General features: G+C 45.2%; 1 protein-coding gene across 2 annotated transcripts in view; it reads right to left on the bottom strand.

Moving 5' to 3' along the window:
• Positions 1-19,128, bottom strand: part of LOC129697409 (interferon gamma receptor 1-like) — a 31,336-nt gene extending 12,208 nt beyond the window's left edge. The window contains exons 1-5 of one of the 2 annotated variants that reach the window (XM_055635917.1): positions 18,911-19,128; positions 10,272-10,398; positions 7,007-7,182; positions 4,986-5,134; positions 2,246-2,390 (exon numbers count right to left, since the gene is read on the bottom strand). In XM_055635917.1, coding sequence (XP_055491892.1) covers positions 2,246-2,390; positions 4,986-5,134; positions 7,007-7,182; positions 10,272-10,398; positions 18,911-18,989 — 676 coding nt within the window. In that variant the 5' untranslated portion in view covers positions 18,990-19,128. The remainder of the gene's footprint in view (positions 1-2,245; positions 2,391-4,985; positions 5,135-7,006; positions 7,183-10,271; positions 10,399-18,910) is intronic. The other variant, XM_055635918.1, reaches the window with a different exon arrangement.
• Positions 19,129-20,448: the final 1,320 nt, after the last annotated feature.

Below are 20,448 nucleotides of genomic sequence, written 5' to 3'. Positions count from 1 at the left end.
ATTTATTCTCTTGTTTAATCATTCCCGTTTTAATCAAAATTTTAGTAATACTTTGCCAAAAAACTAAACCTCAGGATCAGACCAGGATATCACAATATGTTGGTGCGAGGCTTGGGAGCGGCTTCCTCCTAGTTTAACAGAGTGGTTGATAGTCTAACGTAGCATGAAATCTGGACATTAAGGTATAATCCTAGTTACAAACCAATGGACAAAGCACTGCAGATGCAACTGGAATATCAGTTCATTTAGGCAGCACCAGCATAGCGAACAGGATTGATAAATGAGATACTCATGTTCATACATTCACAACTTATGAATCACAAGTGAATAATAATAATAATAATCTTTATAGTCATAGTACAAGACACCAAAACAAGACAGTCCTCCAGCTGCACAGGAATACGAGTATAAAAATATGTTTAAAAAATAACTATTAAAAAATTAGACTATAAACATATAGGTGTATGGGCGGGGTGTGTGAGAGGGGGGGGGGGAATCAGTGTGGGAGGGGGATAGAGTTCAGTAGTGTCACAGCTCTATGGTAGAAGCTGTTTTTTAGTCTTGTCGTGCGGGTGCTCAGTGTCCTGTATCGTCTTCCTGAGGGCAGGGGGGTGAAGAGGCAGTGTCCAGGGTGTGTGCTGTCTCTAATGATGCCCTTGGCCCTCCGGATGCAGCGGGTCCGGTAGATGTCCTCCAGTCTGGGGAGCTGGGTGCCAGTGATCCTCTCAGCAGTCTTAATGACGCGTGGGAGAGCTTTCCTGTTCTCTGCGGTGCAGCCAGAGTACCATACTGTGATGAGAACTGTATATGAGAACTGACTCGATGGCTGACCTGTAGAAGCTCACCAGCAGCTGTTGTGGGAGACGTGCCCTCTTCAAGCCACCTCAGGAAGTGAAGCCTTTGAAGTCCTTTCTTGGCCGTCGCCGTGATGTTGACGGTCCAGGTCAGGTCGTGGCTGATGTTGACCCCGAGGTACCTGAAGTTCTGCACAGCCTCCACTGTCTCGCCGTTAATGGTGATGGGCTGATGGACGAAGGTCTTCAGTCTCCTCCTGAAGTCCAGGATCATCTCCTTTGTTTTTGCTGCGTTGAGGATCAGGTTGTTCTCACGGCTCCAGCTCACCAGGTTCTCTACCTCTGTTCTGCCCTGAAGAGAGCAGAATTAGGCCATTCGGGCCATCAAGTCTACTCCACCATTCAATCATGGCTGATCTATCTTTCCCTCTCAACCTCATTCTCCATCCGCCTTCCCATCATGAATCTATCAATCTCTGCCTTAAAAATATCCATTGTCTTGGCCTCCAAGGCCTTCTGTGGCAATGAATTCCACAGATTCACCATCCTCCGACTAAAGAAATTCCTCCTCATCTCCTTCCTAAAGATACATCCTTTTATTCTGAGGCTACGGCCTCTGTTCTTAAGGGGCTGTCCCACTTGGGCAACCTAATCCGCGGGTCCAGAAGAGTGTCCTCGACCTTCAAGCTCGAGGGCATTCGCCTGGAAAGCCTCGAGCTGGATCGACTGGCCGCATTGAAACCGCGACCGAACCGCGAGCTGCATCAACCGACCGCGGGGGGGGGGGGGGGGGGGGGGGGGGGGGGGGGGGGGGGGGGGGGGGGGGGGGAGAGGGGAGAGGAGACACTTTTAAGAAGTTTAATAAAGTTTAGCAGGCATTTTACCTACCGGCAGATCTTCCTTGGTCCTGAAACTCCAATGAGCCAATCAAAATGCCCGGTGAGCGAAGGAGATTGCCTGCGGCTGCCCTCGTCTGCCTGTAACTAAATAGCGACCCCACTCCACTGTACGACGAGTTAAAAAGACCCATGCCGACCAAATTTTACTCGCGGAAGATTTATCAACATGCTGAAAATTTTTCCGCAACCTAGCTGAGGCCACGAGTATTCGGGAACTTCCCTCGAGCATGAAATAGAGTTCCATGCTACCTCATAGGACCTCCTAGGACCGCGTGTCAACCATGCTGTGAGTTTGAAGGTCGAAGACACTCTTCTAAACTTGCAGATTAGGTCGCCCAAGTGGGACAGCCCCTTCAGACTCTCCCACTAGTGGAAACATCCTCTCCACATCCACTCTATCCAGGCATCAATGTTAGCAACTTGTCTGTTGCCATTCGACATCCACCTTTGGTACAGTTTGCAAGTGTGCTGCTGGAACTGTGCATGATGGGGATGCACGGAAAAAATCGAACTACATTTCAATTTCAGCAACAGATAAGCTTAAAAATGTACCTGACAGGTTATTCAAGTGAATTTCCAAGCAGGCTTCTTCGGATTTATTTCCCTTTAGACCAAATGCATGTACTTCAGCAAATATGCAAACAACTCCTTTGGGGACTTGAAAATACCGCTTTGAGCTTTGGTTTTTCATACATTCCTGGAACAAATTGAATGTTGTATCAGTCAGGCAGCAAAATAACATCCTGGTGAAATACCTCACAGTGTGGTATGGTCAGAAGTACAGCCAACAGCACAGAGAAATAAACAAAATGAACAGTTCAAGTAAACAAGTCATGGATCCTAATTGTCATCTCCAATATTTTTCTCACCACAGATGCTGCCTCACCTGATGAATATTTCCAATGCTTTGCCTTCCCCTCCCCCCAGGTTTCTAGCATCCAGTGTTTTGCTGGTGTATTACTGTGCATTTGTGATGATATATCTGAATATGTTTTAAGAATTGTAATTTCAGGTATAAATTCAAGTTTTATTTTTAAATTCTTCACATTAAAATCTTTCATTTTACTGAGAAAGAGCGCTAGAGAATGTTAGTTAATGTCAAAGACAAATGTTCAAAAGGTCCAGATCATACCTGCCGCTTTGACAGGATATGAGCCTGAGGATGAGGCTTATGGCCGTTCAGATGGGTTTGCAAGTGCAAGCAGGTGCCTGTCCTAAGACATCTGTGCACTGAGCTGGATCACTCAAAGAGGGTGCTGGGTGCTGGAGTCCCAATGGGATTCTGTACTGGAAGTTATGCTTGATCCATACAGCATGGCATGGACAGGGAGGGAGACAGTAACTTTAGAGCAGGGTTCGGCAACCTAGTTCTGCATAGGAGCCAGGAACCATGTCTGTGAGCCGATGGCAGGCCATATCTATTGCCATCGTTAATAATGATTTAATTATAGTTTTTTTTTTATTTTATTTATTTTTTATTTTTTAATCGCAACAAAAATGTAACAAAAAGACAATGATCCCCACGACAAAGTGCAACACTGTGGCCGGAGCGGAATTCCTCACCGACCCCGCTGATGATTCGCTTTCCTCCAGCACACCTGGTGGTGCGTGTGGGTGTACGTGTACGTGTACACTACTCTCGGATAAGTGGTGTGTATTTTGTGTTACGCCTGCAGGCCGGATGATTTCGGGCGAGCCGTAGGTTGACGAACCCTGCTTTCGAGCAACCTTTCATCAGACTGATGGAGAGTCTCAAACCAAAACGTCACCTATTCCTTTTCTCAGTTTAGTTTATTGTCAGGTGTACCGAGATACAGTGAGAAAAGCTTTTGTTGCGTGCTAACCAGTCAATGGAAAGGCAATACATGATCACAGTCGAGCCATTCACAGGGTATAGAGATTTTAAAGTGTGGAGCGATTGTAATATATGATTGTAGATCTGCTTCCGTGACTCGCAGGCAAATAGTCGCCTGGATTGGGCGCAATCTTGGTAAATCAAGTTGAACAAGGCTCCCGACCCAAAACTTCATCAATCCATGATCTCCAGAGATGCTGACTGACCCGCTGAGTTACTTCAGCATTTTGTGTCTATCTTTGGTGTAAACCAGCAGCTGCAGATCCTTCCTACACACTTTAGAATAACCAATGGCTATCCCCAATGTTTTGCCCACAAATCATCAGTTTCATGGCTTCACTTGCTGGGGCTTCAAATTACAACTGGTGGACTGTTATTCATGTATCATAAGCTAAGAGACAGTTAAAAAGTCAAACAATGGTCAAGTAGCGATGACAAAAAAAAACAAAGAAGATTTTAGGTTAACACAAGTTTAAAATCAGCAACAACAAAATGAGGCAGTACTGTTCAACAATAATGGAATTACCTTGCTGATATTTTCCACATTAAATCAAAATGGTTTCATAACATGAACATGGAGAGCCAATTGAAAAGAAAAGGAGCGAAAGGATTTCTAAACAAACTGCTCCAACATAATAAGTTGCCAAATACAAATGCTGTGGCAGTACCTGGGGATTAGGCCACTACTTGGGTCATTCCCCTCGGCTCTTGAGGGACAGGGATGGTAGTCTGCCCACGGGGTTTCCCGCTAGCTACCTAGGGGCGTTCTGTGTGTTTGCCTGGATTCATTAAACGACTTCTGAACCTGCCTGGCATCTGGCCTTTTCCTGACCTTGTCCAGGCCTCTACAATGCTAAGTTATTTAACTTGAATAGATTTTTATTTTGTTACCCCCCATGTTTCTGGCCTGTTAAATATTTATCTGTCTGAATAAAGCATGCTGACCCAAAACATCAGATTCTGGGCAAGAGACTCTAGGCGTCTACCCATGTATTCAAGATAGAGTTAGATATAGCTCTTGCAGCTTTTGGAATCAAAGTATAAGGGGAAAAAGCAGGAACAGGGTACTGATTTTGGATGACCAGCCATGGTCATATTGAATGGCAATGCTGGCTCGAAGGGCCAAATGGCCTACTCCTACACCTATTTTCAATGTTTCCATTGTTTTCCCGATCTATTCCTCTCATGATTTTATAAACCTCTATAAGATCACCCCTCCTCCTCCTGCACTCCAAGGAATAGTCATCCTCTCCCCATTGCTCAGACCCTCGAGTCCTGGCAACATCCTCATAAGTCGCTTCTGTACCCTTTCCAACGTGACAACATCTTTCCTATAACATGGTGCCCAGAACTGAGCACAATACTCTAAATGCGGACTCACCAACCCCTTATATAACCACAACATGACCTCCCAACATAGTTTTTAAAAAGTCTTACCTGTCTACTGGGGTACGAGTAGCATACATTATATGATAAAAGGTCGAAAGGCACATTGCTTGATATGGAATTTAGAGCTGGATACTTGACTTCCACTGTTAACTTATTGCCATTAGCTGCAAGCAATATAGTGGGAGGGCTTAAGGTGGCTGTAGAAATCAAAGTTACAATTATGAACACACAATAATTGTCACATGAAAGTTGTAATAAATACTGAGCTAACATCACCGTCATATGTCAAAGGAGGAATAGCTCAATTATGTTTCAACGAGCAGGAAAATTATCTTAGTTTGAGCAACACATTTGAAATCAATCACAAGTTTATTAATCAGTTAATTTTTAAATAAGTAACTAAAATACACAAAGTTATAAGGGGAAATTGCCAGTGCTGAAAATCACTGGTTATGGATGGAAAGTTAGCCGGAGATAAATCTTTCTACCCTAACCCTGATAAATTATAATCCCAGTCTTGAGGAAATATTCTTTATTGTATCTTTACTTGGCCTCAATGTCAGTCATTTCTGTGCAGGGACATAACTGATGGAAATTATCACAGAATTGTGGGCACATTTAGCCTTTTTTAGATTATAAAACCATAAGACACAGGGGCAGAATTAGGCCACCATTCGATCATGGTTGATCTATTTTTCTCCTCTCAACCCCATCCTTCCATCTCCTACCCGTAACCATTGACACCTTTATTAATCAAGAACCTATCCATCTCCACTTAAAACGTACCCAATGCCTTGGCCTCCACAGGTCTAGTTTAGATGGGGCTCATTATTTTATTGCGATGTTATAATGAAATTATAAACCACTGGTACTGAAGCATAATTACTAACTTTCTTACCATAGAAACATAGAAAAATAGGTGTAGGAGTAGGCCATTCGGCCCTTTGAGCCAGCACCACCATTCAATATGATCATGGCTGATCATCTAAAATCAGTGCCCCCGTTCCTGCTTTTTCCCCCCCTTGTCCTCACCTTCCACCCTACCAGCCGTCACATACAACAGAGAATCCCCCGACATTTTCACCACCTCCAATGGGATTCCACCACTGGCCATATCTTCCCATCTCCTCCCCTTTTAGCTTTCCCTGGTCTATTTGTCCCTTCCCACCCAAACCACCCCATCCCCTGGTACTTTTCCTTGCAACCACAGGAAATGCTACACTCGTCACTTTACCTCCCCCCTCGACTCCATCCAAGGACCCAAACAGTCTTCTCGGTGAGGCAGAGGTTCACCTGCACCTCCTCCAACCTCACCTATTGCATCCGCTGCTCTAGGTGTTAACTGCTCTACATCGGTGAGACCAAGTGCAGGTTTGGCAATTGCTTCGCCCAACACCTCCGCTCAGTTTGGATTATCCAACCTGATCTCCCGGTGGCTTAACACTTCAACTCGCCCTCCCAACTGAATCCGACCTTTCTGTCCTAGGCCTCTTCAATGGCCAGAGTGAGTCCTACCACAAATTGGAGGAGCAGCACCTCGTATTTCGCTTGGGTAGTTTACATTGAACATTGACTTCTCCAATTTCAGGTAGTCCTTGCTTTCTCCTTCCTTCCCTCCCCTTTCCTTCCCAGCTCTCCCACAGTCTACTGTCTCCGCCTCTTCCTTTCTTCTTCCCGCATCCCCCCCCCCCCACCCGCCCGCATCAGTCTGAAGAAGGGTCTCGACCCGAAACGTCACCTATTCCTTCACGCCGTAGACGCTGCCTCACCCGCTGAGTTTCTCCAGCATTTCTGTCTACCTTTAGTTTTATTATATCTAATAAGAAACCAGCTGAAAAGTGACACAACAGATACATGTTATGTCACAACTGATATTTTATAGATCTTTTATGGAATTCTTAAAGAAACATTTTTTTTTTTTTTTTTTTAAAAAGGAGAATAGAATCAAAATGCGTTAATAATTCAAAAGCTCCTTTCCTTGCGTCCAAACCCAACCGATATGCTATTATTCCTTAAAAAAAAAGAGACAAGAGACAAAGAACAGAGTTATCCTTTAAATTCCAACTTACCATTTTGACCAAAAGTGAACCGATTAGTCAGAGCAATCTGTGACTCCTGTGATGCTGTGATTGCTTGAACTTTGGTATAATAACCACTTGTTGCTTCTTGAGCAGCTACAAAAACATTACTGAGATCACAATAATGTGTTGAAATATTTAAACAAACCGGCTTCCAAACGTCATTTCTGAAAAACCAAGAGATTCTATGAGATAATTCACACCCATCACAGATCATGTTGCAATCTCCCCTCCACAGCGTCCGCACAGCCGTCTGGAGCGCGTCACATCATTTGAAGATGGACACAAAATGCAGGAGTAACTCAGCGGGACCGGCAGCATCTCTGGAGAGAAGGAATGGGTGATGTTTTGGGTCAAGACTCTTCTTCAGTCTGAATGAAGGGTCTTGACCCAAATCGTCATCCATTCCTTCTCTCCAATCGCTGCTGAGTTACTCCTGCATTTTGTGTCTATCTTCAATTTTCTTCGCCCCGTTCCGGTAGTAGAAGTGGGGGAGGACCAGATCCACAACGGCCGTGAGCCCCAGGCCGAGTTCGGCGATCGTTTGCCTGCTACTGCTGCTTTTGGAGGTGAGACGTTGTGTCGCGCCAGGGTCTTGGGCCTGTCCCACTTTGGCCGTCAGTTAAGCGACAGGCCAGTGGCGAGCGAAGATTTTGTTCGCTACAAACTGTCGGAGCGCCGCGCGATACCGCGCACAACTCCATACCCCTCCGCGCTTCTCAGTGGGACTGGCCCCGCGCGGCCACGATGCCTGCGCGCTTCAACACTGACATGTAATTTGCGTGCCAAGGACACGCAAGTGGGACAGGGCCTTTAGTTGTCCAACCCTACATGGCCAGTTTCTACTTCCTTCTCAAAATCCACAAAAAGGACTGCCCTGAATAACCCATCGTTTCTGCCAGTCTGACCTTGAAACACCTTGATCCTATCTTGTCCCCCTTGTCCACTTCAATGGCTACCCAGTCTTTGGCTACCATTGCCTCATCTTTACCCTGACCGTTCAGTCCCTTTACACTTCCATTCCCCACCGGGAAGGATTGAGGGGTCTCCTGTTCATCCTTGAACAGACCCAATTAGTTCCATATAACCATATAACAATTACAGCACGGAAACAGGCCATCTCGGCCCTACAAGTCCATGCCGAACAAATTTTTTTCCCCTTAGTCCCACCTGCCTGCACTCGTACCATAACCCTCCATTCCCTTCTCATCCATATGCCTATCCAATTTATTTTTAAATGATACCAATGAACATGCCTCCACCACTTCCACTGGGAGCTCATTCCACACCGCCACCACTCTCTGCGTAAAGAAGTTCCCCCTCATATTACCCCTAAACTTCTGTCCCTTAATTCTGAAGTCATGTCCTCTTGTTTGAATCTTCCCTATTCTCAAAGGGAAAAGCTTGTCCACATCAACTCTGTCTATCCCTCTCATCATTTTAAAGACCTCTATCAGGTCCCCCCTTAACCTTCTGCGCTCCAGAGAATAAAGACCTAACTTATTCAACCTATCTCTGTAACTTAGTTGTTGAAACCCAGGCAACATTCTAGTAAATCTCCTCTGTACTCTCTCTATTTTGTTGACATCCTTCCTATAATTTGGCGACCAAAATTGTACACCATACTCCAGATTTGGTCTCACCAATGCCTTGTACAATTTTAACATTACATCCCTGCTTCTATACTCAATGCTCTGATTTATAAAGGCTAGCATACCAAAAGCTTTCTTTACCACCCTATCTATATGAGATTCCACCTTCAAGGAACTATGCACGGTTATACCCAGATCCCTCTGTTCAACTGTATTCTTCAATTCCCTACCATTTTACCATGTACGTCCTATTTTGATTTGTCCTGCCAAGGTGTAGCACCTCACATTTATCAGCATTAAACTCCATCTGCCATCTTTCAGCCCATTTTTCCAAATGGCCTAAATCACTCTGTAGACTTTGGAAATCCTCTTCATTATCCACAACACCCCCTATCTTGGTATCATCTGCATACTTACTAATCCAATTTACCACACCTTCATCCAGATCATTGATGTACATGACAAACAACAAAGGACCCAACACAGATCCCTGAGGCACCCCACTAGTCACCTGCCTCCAACCCGATAAACAGCCATCCACCATTACCCTCTGGCTTCTCCCATTCAGCCACTGTTGAATCCATCTTGCTATTCCTGCATTTATACCCAACAGTTGAACCTTCTTAACCAACCTTCCATGAGGAACCTTGTCAAAGGCCTTACTAAAGTCCATATAGACAACATCCACTGCTTTACCCTCGTCAATTTCCCTAGTAACCTCTTCAAAAAATTCAAGAAGATTAGTCAAACATGACCTTCCAGGCACAAATCCATGTTGACTGTTCCTAATCAGACCCTGTTTATCTAGATGCTTATATATATTGTCTCTAAGTATCTTTTCCATTAATTTGCCCACCACTGAAGTCAAACTAACAGGTTTGTAATTGCTAGGTTTACTCTTAGAACCCTTTTTAAACAATGGAACAACATGCGCAGTACGCCAATCCTCGGGGACTATTCCCGTTTCTAATTGACATTTCCCATTAACTAACGCTCTCTTCTGCCTGGAGGCATCTATTTGCACCCTTAATCATTTCACTATTGACTATTGACACTTTCTTCAAGTCAAAGGCATGGGCCCCAGTTATGCCTGATTTTTTGTTGGTTATGTTGTCCCAACTATACCTTGGCACCAATACCCAACGTTTTACCCTGCAACATCGACGGCATTCGGTCTGCGTGTCCGGCATCTGTGCAGAACTTGTTGACTTCATCAACATTACCACTAATTTCCACCCTGCCCTCTGGACTATCTCTGACACCTCTCTCCCTTTTCCCGATCTCTCCGACTCAATTACAGAGCACAGACTATCTCCTGAGTCTAATATAAACCCACTGACTCCCACAGCTACCTTGAAATTTCCCACGCTGCCTCTTGCAACAATGCCATCCTTTACACTCAATTTGCCATTTCCACCAATCTGCTCCCAAGGTAGATTTTCCATACTAGTTCCTCCTTCAGTTAATGTGGTTTCCCGTATGCTGCTTGGATGAAGCTCAACAGCCGGATCTCCACCGTCCCCAGTTATGCTCTCATTCTCCTTCTCCCCTCCACCATCCCACAGAACAATCAGTGCTCCCCTGGCCCTCATTGTTCACTCCATCAGCCTCAGAATCCAACACATTATTCTGACAAATTTGTAGAAAAAGATGTATGAACTTACTCATAGTCACGATAGTCGACATTAAACTTAGTTGTTCTATTTCCATCAGCTACATCCCATTTCAGGACCGTGTGGAAGTCACGAGACTCTATTGAGAGATTCACTGGTGGCGGAATCGCACCTTGACCTGTTCAAAACAATTTTGAGTAAAAGTGGTCAGGATTTTATTTACCTCATCCTAAATTACTTGTTCAGATTAGCAACAAGAAAAATGAGGGTTAGCAAAAACCCATATATTGGAAGCAAACCATCTTTTGCTTAAATCACAAGCTTACTCTTCCAACATTCCCCTTAATTCTGTTGCATTATATGCAGATTAAAAATGACAGTTAATTGCTTCCTTAATAGGTATAACAGAGCACTGTGACAAGAGCTAAACTAGAGAGTTTCCAGTGAGCAGGAGCAGAGCAGAGCAGCAGTGGGAAGGTTTAAATGAGTGCCGATTAATTTCCTCATTGATAAAGTAGTCAGTTGGAAGAAGCAGTGATGCCGCAGAACCATTTTGGAAAATGCTGTGTGTTGAGGTGCAGGAGCTATGTGTGAGGATAAGTGTTAAGACTTTGATTTGAGAAGCTGCATTAAGGAGGCTGAGCAAAGGGTGATGGCAAGTTAAGGCACGGTCTTTATTTTTGGTAAGCTATGTTTGCTTTGTTGTCACCTTCTCCTAGCTACCAATCATCTATTCTGCATTTTCCTTGATCTTCATATCTTTTGGTTTTCACACACATTACCCTTCCTTATGTCTGTGTCCCTCTCTGACGACTCTCAGTCTGAAGACGGATCTTGACCCAAAACGTCACCCATTCCTTCTCTCCAGAGATGCTGCCTGGCCCGCTGAGTTACTCCAGCATGTTGTGGTTTGAGTGGAGTTAGGGAACTGGAATGCTCATCCGACAGAATGTGGAAGTAGGGGATACTTGCAGTGGCCCTGAAACCTATTCCGGTGAGAGGTGCCTCCAGCAGCAGCTCATGGTTGACCACGTGAGGGAAGTGGAACTACAGCTTGACAACTCCAGAATTATCTATGTGTTCAAGAAGGAACTGCAGATGCTGGAAAATTGAAGGTACACAAAAAAGCTGGAGAAACTCAGCGGGTGCAGCAGCATCTATGGAGCGAAGGAAATAGGTAACGTTTTGGGCCGAAACTCTTCTTCAGACTGATGAAGGGTTTCGAGCCCGAAACGTTACGCATTTCCTTCGCTCCATAGATGCTGCTGCACCCGCTGAGTTTCGCCAGCATTTTTGTGTACCTTCTAGAATCATCTAGGTGGCTGACCGCATCATAGACTTTGTAGTGAGGTGGTCACACCCAAGGCACAGGTAGAAAGTAGATGGGCGATCAGGAAGGTAAATGGAGTAACCGCAGAGTGCAGGAATCTCCTTTGGCCTTTCCTCTCAAAAACAGAGCCAAACTTTCAGATGCCGCTGGAGATGATAACACAAGAAGCAGCAGCAGCAGGCAGGTCAGTGGCACTAGTTAATCTGAGTGGGGAGACATTACTGTAGTGTTAGGAGACTCCACAGTTAGGGGGGCAGACAAGAGATTCTGTGGCTACAAATGAGACTCCTTGATGGTTCTGATGCCAGGGTCCAGAATGTCTTGGAGCTGCTGCAGAACATGCTCAAGGGGAATACGAGCAACCAGAAGTCGCTGTGCATATCGGCGCAAATAACATGGGTTGGAAAAGAGAGGTCCTGCAAAGTGAATATAGGGAGATAGGAAAGAGTTTAAAAAGAAGGTTCCCAAAGATGGCAATCTCTGGATTAATTCCCATCCCACGACTAGTAAGGGCAGGAATTGAAGGATAGGCCAGATGAATATGTGACTGAGGAGCTGGTGCAGAGGAGAGAAGTTCAACTTTTCAGATAATTGGGACTTCTTCCGAGCAGAAATGACCTGTTGAAAAGGGGCGAGTTGCACCTGAACTGGAGGGGAACCAATATTCTGCGAGGGAGATTTGCTTCTGTTACTCGGCAGGCATGTAGCTAGATGTAGCTAAAAACTGTAGTCAAAGCGAGCAAGGGTAACAGACAAGATACATAGGGGCACGACAAAGAGGGAGGAAAGACCAAAGGTTTAAACTGTAAGATGGAGGCTTAACATGTAAAATGGACAAACCTGGGGCATAGACGCATGTGGCAGATTTAGGCAGTTGGGATAAACAAATACCTCCACGAGTAGGTGTAGAAAGACACTTAAGAGGGCAACAGGAGGCCACAAAGAGGATAAAAAATGCAGCAGGCAAGGTAAAGGAAAATCCAAAGATTCTACAGATATATTAAAAAGTTAAAGGGTAATTTGAGAAAGAATAGGTATTTTTAAGATCACCACGATCTGTCCTTATGTAGACACGATAGATGGGGGGGGGGGGGGGGGGGGGGGGGGGGGGGAAGGGGGGGGGGGGAGAGAGGGGGGAGATATAAATGCCTCATCTGTTTTTACTGAGAATATCCTGGAAGGTCAGGGATTGAGGCATTTGATTTGTCTCTTGATTCATACTGAATTACCAAAGAACAGGGGTTGGCTATTTAAGGCTCGTTCAGGTGGATAAACCCCCAGGGCCTGGCCAAGTGAATCTTTGATTCTGGTGGGAAACTGCGGAGGATATTGCAGAGGCGCTTGCAGAGATACTCAAATCAATGTTTGACTGGAGTGTGATCAATGTTTTACCGTCAGTTAAGGAGGTAACCAAGGAGACGTTAGGGAACAACAGGCCTGGCATCAGCAGGGAAAAGTTGCCAGAGGGGATTCTGATGGACCAGATCTACCAACATTTGGATAGACATGGACTGGTTAGGGATAACCGGCATGGCTTTGTGTGTAGGAAATCTGATCTCACAAATCAGATAGAATTGTTTGAAATGGTCAACAAGAGGATTGATGAGAGCAGGATAGTGGACATTATCTGCAATGTCTTTTGACAAAGTCCCTAGGCTAGTCTGGAAGGTTAGATTTCATAGAATCCAAGGTAAGCAAGCCAACTGGAGTCAAAATTGGCTTCGAGGAAGGAGTCAAATGGTGGCTGTGAAGGGTCGTTTACTGATTGGAGGCCAGAAGGAGTGTTGCAGGGAGTGCCTTTAACTACATTGTCATCCACTAACAATTTGCATGATAATGTAGTTAACATTGTTGGTAAATTGGCAGACACTAAAATTGGTGGTATAATGAAAAGTGAGGAAGGCTATCCAAATCTACAATAGGATCTAGATCAGTTGGGAAGGTAGGCTAAAGATTGGCAAATGGAATTTAACTCTAACAATTGTGAGGTATTTGAGGCACTTGGTATGTCCAATTAGGAAAGGACTTGCACAGTAAACAGTAGAGCTCTGGAGAGTGTCGGAGTTCACGTGCATGGGGTTCCCAAAAAGTAGCAAATCAGTGGACAGTATGGGTGGGCAGTATGGTGAAGGCGGCTTTCGCCACACTTGCCTTCAATGGGAAGAGTATGGAGTACAAATGTTGTGACATCAATGATGTAGCTGGACAAGCGAGACCACATTTGGAAAACTGTGCACTGTTTTGTCATCCAGCTATAGGAAAGATGTCTTTAATCTGGAAAGTGTGCCGAAGAGATTCACCAAGATGTTACCTGAGCTTGCAGGCTTCAGTTATAGGGAGAGGTTCAATAGGCTGGGATTTTTCTCGTGGAGCAGAGGAGGCAAAGGAGTGACCTTTTTGAGGTGTACAGGATCCCAAGAAGCATGGACAGAGTGAACCAGGAGTTGTCAAGTTCATGTTCACATTTATTGCCACATGCACCAATTGGTACGGTGAAATTTGAGATGCCATACAGCCATACAAATTTCTATGAGTTGTTTCCCAATTATAGAAAGAGCCATGCCTCCTACCACAAAGAAAACAATCCAGTTTACCAACATACTCCAAATCCCTTGTGATTCAACCTCCTAGACTAGCCTATGACGCAGGTCCTTGTTCACACTAGGTCAATGTTATTCCACTTTTGCATCCTTTCCCTACCCATTAAAGGCAATTTATAGAAGCAATTAACCTACAAATCTTTGGGATATGGGAGGAAACCAGAGCACACAAAATAAACCTACGTGGTCATAGGGAGAACGTGCAAACCCCACACAGGCAGCGTCTAACGTCAGGATTGAACCTGGGTCTCTGTCACTATGAGGCAGCAGCTCTACCTGCTGCACCATGGTGCCACACAATTTTCTTGGTGAACTTTACGAAAATACAAAAGACTTGTGAGACTCGATTTTCCTGCACTAAAACCACACTGATTCTTCCTAATCATTCCTTGCCTGTCCAAGGAGACAAATTCTATCACTCAGAGTCTTCTCCAACATCTTGCTGACCACTATTGCAAGGGTTACTAATTTGTAGTTTCCTGGCAAAAGTTGTGTTAGTCATAATCTTTGTTTAAAAACTACATTTACAAAGTAGATCACATTTTAAGATTACCACGAAAACTTTAAAAATAAATCATATTGCATGTTTAACATAAAACAGCCAGAGGAAAATATTGGGGACTTTCTTATACTCATTGCTGAAATGCAATACTCCTGAGATAAAATGGATGTGACTGCATCTAAAAACATTGATAAGACAGCAATACTCTTCAAACAGTTACATTTAAAAACACAGATTCCCAGGCAATATTATCTCCGTCAATTGACATCCTAAGCCACTCTTCACAACAACAACCCAAGGTACATAGACTGCAGTTGATGGAATCATGAGCAAAAAAACAAAAACAAAAGAAACTGGTGGAGCAAGTGAGCAGATCAGGCAGCATCCGTGGAGGGACAGATGGCATTTTGGGTCAGGATCATTTTTCAGACTGATGGGAGTAGAGGAGAGAAAGCTGGTGGAGAGAAGAGCGAGTAAATGTTGGGACTAGCTGGATTCTTTTGCAAGGATAAGGGAATCTGAAACTAGAGGAGATAAGTTTAAGGTAATGGGGGAGAAATTTAGAGAAGATCTGAATGGGAAGCCTTTCCACACGTGGGGTGGTCGGTACATGGATCAAGCTGCCAGCAGAGGTGGTAGAGATCCTTGCTTAAGTTGGCTGCCTTCCAGATGCCGCATGAAATGTAGATGGAGTCAGTGTAGGGCATGGCAATGGTTGATTTATGTGATGAACTTATGTGAAACACTCTGCAATTTCTTGTGGTCTTGGGCAGAGGAGTTGCCATACCAAGCTGTGATGCACTATACACTGTGGGGATGCATCTGTAGAAAATGGTAAGAGTCATTGAAGACCTGCTGAAAGAGGACTAATTTTATTTGACAATTGCTAGCTTGAAACATTATTGCAAGAATCCTTTTCTATAATGTGGTATCCAGAACTGAACACAATACTTGAAATATGGCCAAACCAATGTTTTATGAAGATGCACCTTGACTTAACAAATTTTACACAATGCCCTTGCTGATGAAGATCAGTATGCTGGATGTCTTTAACCAACCTATTTGTGTTGCCACTTTCAGGGCGGTATGAGCTTGCAGCCCAAGATCCTTCTGTACATCAATGCTCCCAATGGCCTAGTCATTTACTGTGTACTTTCATTTTGCATTTTACCTCCCAAAGTGCAACATCTCACACTTGTCCAGATTAAATTCCATTTGCTATTTTTCCAACTGATCAATATCCTGCTGTATTCTTTGACAATCTCACCCACTATCCACAATTCTGCCAAAATGCATAATCAAACCACTTACATTTACATCCAAATCATTTGTATTTATCTCCAACTACAGATGTCTCCCTGTGCAACAACACTGGCCAGAGAGGACTAAACATCTTTTCAATCAGAGAGTAATAAATCTTTTGAATTCTCTACCCATGCCAAATTTCTTCAATCTCCTCAGGAAGTCGGTGTGACCTCTAGGCTGTTACACCAACCTGGTTGGCCCACAGCAGATCATTGGTAATATTAACACCAACGAAGGTGAAACTCTCAACCATTTCCCATTCTGCACCATTGATGCTGATTGGGTCGATGTACTCCACCATACTTCGAGAAGTCAACATCAGGATGATCAACCGTAAGGAAGCGACCGCAGAGATCATGGATCATTGATTGTGATATAGTAAAAATACCAAGATTTTGGATAGGCCCCCAAGCATATGTGAAACACCACAATGGTAGCATCACTAATGTTATTTCAGAACATTTACTAAAGTACAAGACAAACAAGCATAATTAACCTTGTCTCACTAAGGTCAACTTAGTTCTACCAGGGTCAACCGGGTACTACAAAAGGAAAATCGTTCTCGACAAATTTGTTAGAATTTATGAGAATGTGGAAGAACAAAAAAAAATTAATTTCAGTGGAATGAAACTACGAATGGCACACCAGAAAATAACCTGGGTCCTCGCACATGTGCGTGAAACACATTAGATTGCCAGCACACGAAGCAATTAGGAAGACTAATGGAACACTGACTTCCGAATCAACTTTATATGGCCCCAGTTGGACTGTATTATGTAAAGTTTTACACTATAATATATAAAGAATATTTTACATGGTGGCAGCAGCGGGGGGAAGCAAAGAGGCAGCAATGAATCTAAGTATCACAAGGTCAACTGAGCATGAAAGGATTGATGCATAACAGTTGAGCCAATGTCCGCTGACATTGGGAAGAAAGATGTGAACTATCTGAAACATTCAAGATTCTGACGGGATTGTTAGGGTTGATGCTTCAAGAATGCATTTCTTAGTGCAGTTATCTTATACTTTTAGAATTAAATGTCCCACTTTCCCGAGTTACTCACGAACTCTCAGGAGTTTTCCCCTTGATTCAAACTCGGGGAATGTCGGTAGCGAGCTCATAGGAGGCCGTAGAGTCCGTAGATGTTTCGTAGTGGCTCGTAATGCCAGCCGGAGGAACTTGGGGCATCAGGTAAGTCGGGACGTTTTTTCAACATATTGAAAAATGTCCACGAGCTAAAAAAAAATAGCCCCGTGTACCTACAAATGACTATTACCATAATTCTCTGAGTTCGAATCAAGGGGAAAACTTGGTAGAGTTCGTGAGTAACTCAGGAAAGTGGGACAGGGCCTTTATTTCCCCCTCAGTCGTAAATCCTTGCATTTCTTTACTTCTTAAAGACAAAGACTGACATACATTTGACAGACAAGGGGGGGGGGGGGGGGGGGGGGGGGGGGTCGTGGAGTAATACGAAATGGAAGAGAGATGGTGTTGACTGCATCGACCATGATGTTACTGAATAGCACAGCCAGCTCAGTGGACAAAGCTAGTCGTATTTGTTATTTCTTCTGCTTTTTCTCAGTGCCCTGATGTCAGGTTCAGAGGGGGGGGGGGCATCTCAGCTGACGACGCTGCTCTCCTACTGCATGGTACAGGATGTGTCTGGTTCTACGTGCTCAAATCTAAAATGTCACTTGAAACTAAAGGCAATGGCACGGAGCCAAATGCACCACCACCCGGCTCCACTTCACACGTTCACAATGTATGTTGCAATTTTCCTGGCACCGATCCCACAGGGCTGCAGTAACGTACTGAGTCACTTTACACTCAATGTTTCGAAAGAAGGGGGGGGGGGGGGGGGGGGGGGGGGGGTTCTGCTCTATTCCTGCTATTCTCCATTATAAATAGCATAGGTTTGGCCACAATGTAAAGATCATTCAACATCATGCAATCAGGTCAGGCTAGGCCAAAGATCTCCGCTATAAGATCTTTGGGCTAGGCTCTATTGGCCTCCGCCAGTATTCCTAACAGGAAATGACCAACCAAACACACCCTCTCCTGTGCCAAGAAATGATGTCTACAAGGTGAAGCCTCCGGGCACTGCTTGCCAGTAAAATTAAACCCAACCAGTCAATAACTACAATTTTGTAAAAAAAAAAGTTCATGAAACTCTTCTGCATGTGGGGCACCAAAATATATTTTAATGTTGTTGGGAGGCGTTTTAATCCCCACCCCCCGCTCCAAAATTAAACAAAATGCCGATCAATTGAAAGGTTAAACTTGCTTTGTCCGTGCCTTAGTCACCGGGGAATCTCCCCAGAAGCTGCCGAAAACAACAGTCTGCCTGGTTTTACTGTACAAGGGGCAGGGGAACGAGAGGGTTAGAGGCCCGGCACAGAAATGAACGAGAAGCTGGGCGTGAGAAAGTGGAGATCGCGGTGTGGGAGTGGGGTTGCAGTTCACCACCCCGGCACAACTCACTCCAAACGCTGGCAGCGAGAGGGGTCGAAGGCTTGGTGGGGTAGAGGGTGGGGAATAGTGGGGGGAGAGGGTAGGGGAATAGGAATAGAGAGGAGAGAGGGTGGGAATAGGAATAGAGGGGATAGAGGGTGGGGAATAGGAATAGAGGGGATAGAGGGTGGGAAATAGGAATAGTGGGGATAGAGGGTGGGGAATAGGAATAGAGGGGAGAGAGGGTGGGGAATAGAGGGGAGAGAGTGGGGTGGGGAATAGAGGGAGAGAGAGAGAGTGGGGAAGAGAGTAGGGAATAGTGGGGGGGGGGGGGGGGGGAGAGGGTGGGGAATAGTGGGGGGGGAGAGAGGGGAGGGGGAGAGAGGGGGGGGGGAGAGAGTGGGGAATAGTGGGGGGGGGGGGGGGGGGGGGGGGTAGAGGGTGAGAGGGTGAGGGGAGAGAGGGTGAAAGAGAAGGAGAGAGTTTGGATCCGACACTTACCCTGGGTCTGGGCTGAAAACAAGAGGCAGAGGGCGGATGCCAGCACCACGACCTGCTGCGGTATTCGGTCTCCCCACATTTTTAACCCGGCTCCGCCACCCTCCGCTCCTTTACCTCTCTCCCCCTTCTGCCTTCACGCCGCCCGCATTCACTCGCACAGGATGAACCGGGAACAGGAAGCAGCCGGTGAACATGGGTTGGGAGGTGGGTTTTTAACGCGTCAGTGCTGCTGCCACAGAGCTGAACTGTGTCGGAGCTACGCAGTGGGCTGGATCATACTGGGCTGGCTCTCAAACTGCAGGCGTCTCCGACAGGCTGCAGAAACACCGACACAAGAGATTGTAGATAATAAAAAACTACGTCAGGATTGTTCTATCTGGGGCATATGATAATAAAACACTATATCGAGTCATAAAGAGACAGTGTGGAAACAGGCCCTTCGGCGCAACTTGACCACACCGCCCAGCCCAGCAATGTCCCAACTACAAAGGTACACAAAATTGCTGGAGAAACTCAGCGGGTGCAGCAGCATCTATGGAGCGAAGGAAATAGGCGACGTTTCGGGCCGAAACCCTTCTTCAGACAATGTCCCAACTACACTTGTCCCACCTGCCTGCGCGTTTTTCACATCCCTCCACACCTGTACTATCCATGTATCTTTCTAACTGTTTCTTAAACGTTGGGATAGTCCCACCCTCAACGACCTCCTCTGGCAGCTTGTTCCATTCACCCGCCACCCTGTGTGAAAAAGTTTGTGTGGATGGATACGTGTGTCATCTGGGCACAATCTGGTTAATTCCTATTTTCTTCCAAACATTAGGCCACAGCCTTTCCATTTTCACACATCCTACTCACCTTTTCCCTCTGGAGGTGATAGAAACATAGAAAACATAGAAATTAGGTGCAGGAGTAGAGGCCATTCGGCCCTTCGAGCCTGCACCGCCATTTAATATGATCATGACTGATCATCCAACTCAGTATCCTGTAGCTACCTTCTCTCCATACCCTCTGATCCCCTTGGCCACAAGGGCCACATCTAACTCCCTCTTAAATATAGCCAATGAACTGGCCTCAACTACCCTCTGTGGCAGAGAGTTCCAGAGATTCACTACTCTCTGTGTGAAAAAAGTTTCTCCTCATCTCGGTTTTAAAAGGATTTTTTCCCCCTTATCCTTAAGCTGTGACCCCTTGTCCTGGACTTCCCCAACATCGGGAACAATCTTCCTGCATCTAGCCTGTCCAACCCCTTAAGAATTTTGTAAGTTTCTATAAGATCCCCTCTCAATCTCCTAAATTCTAGAGAGTATAAACCAAGTCTATCCAGTCTTTCTTCATAAGACAGTCCTGACATCCCAGGAATCAGTCTGGTGAACCTTCTCTGCACTCCCTCTATGGCAATAATGTCCTTCCTCAGATTTGGAGACCAAAACTGCACGCAATACTCCAGGTGTGGTCTCACCAAGACCCTATACAACTGCAGTAGAACCTCCCTGCTCCTATACTCAAATCCTCTTGCTATGAAAGCCAACATGCCATTC

Source organism: Leucoraja erinacea, chromosome 5 (genome assembly GCF_028641065.1).
Source record: "Leucoraja erinacea ecotype New England chromosome 5, Leri_hhj_1, whole genome shotgun sequence".
Taxonomy (NCBI): domain Eukaryota; kingdom Metazoa; phylum Chordata; class Chondrichthyes; order Rajiformes; family Rajidae; genus Leucoraja; species Leucoraja erinaceus.
The sequence above is the reverse complement of the archived record's forward strand: the minus strand, read 5'-3'. Positions and strand labels throughout refer to the sequence as shown.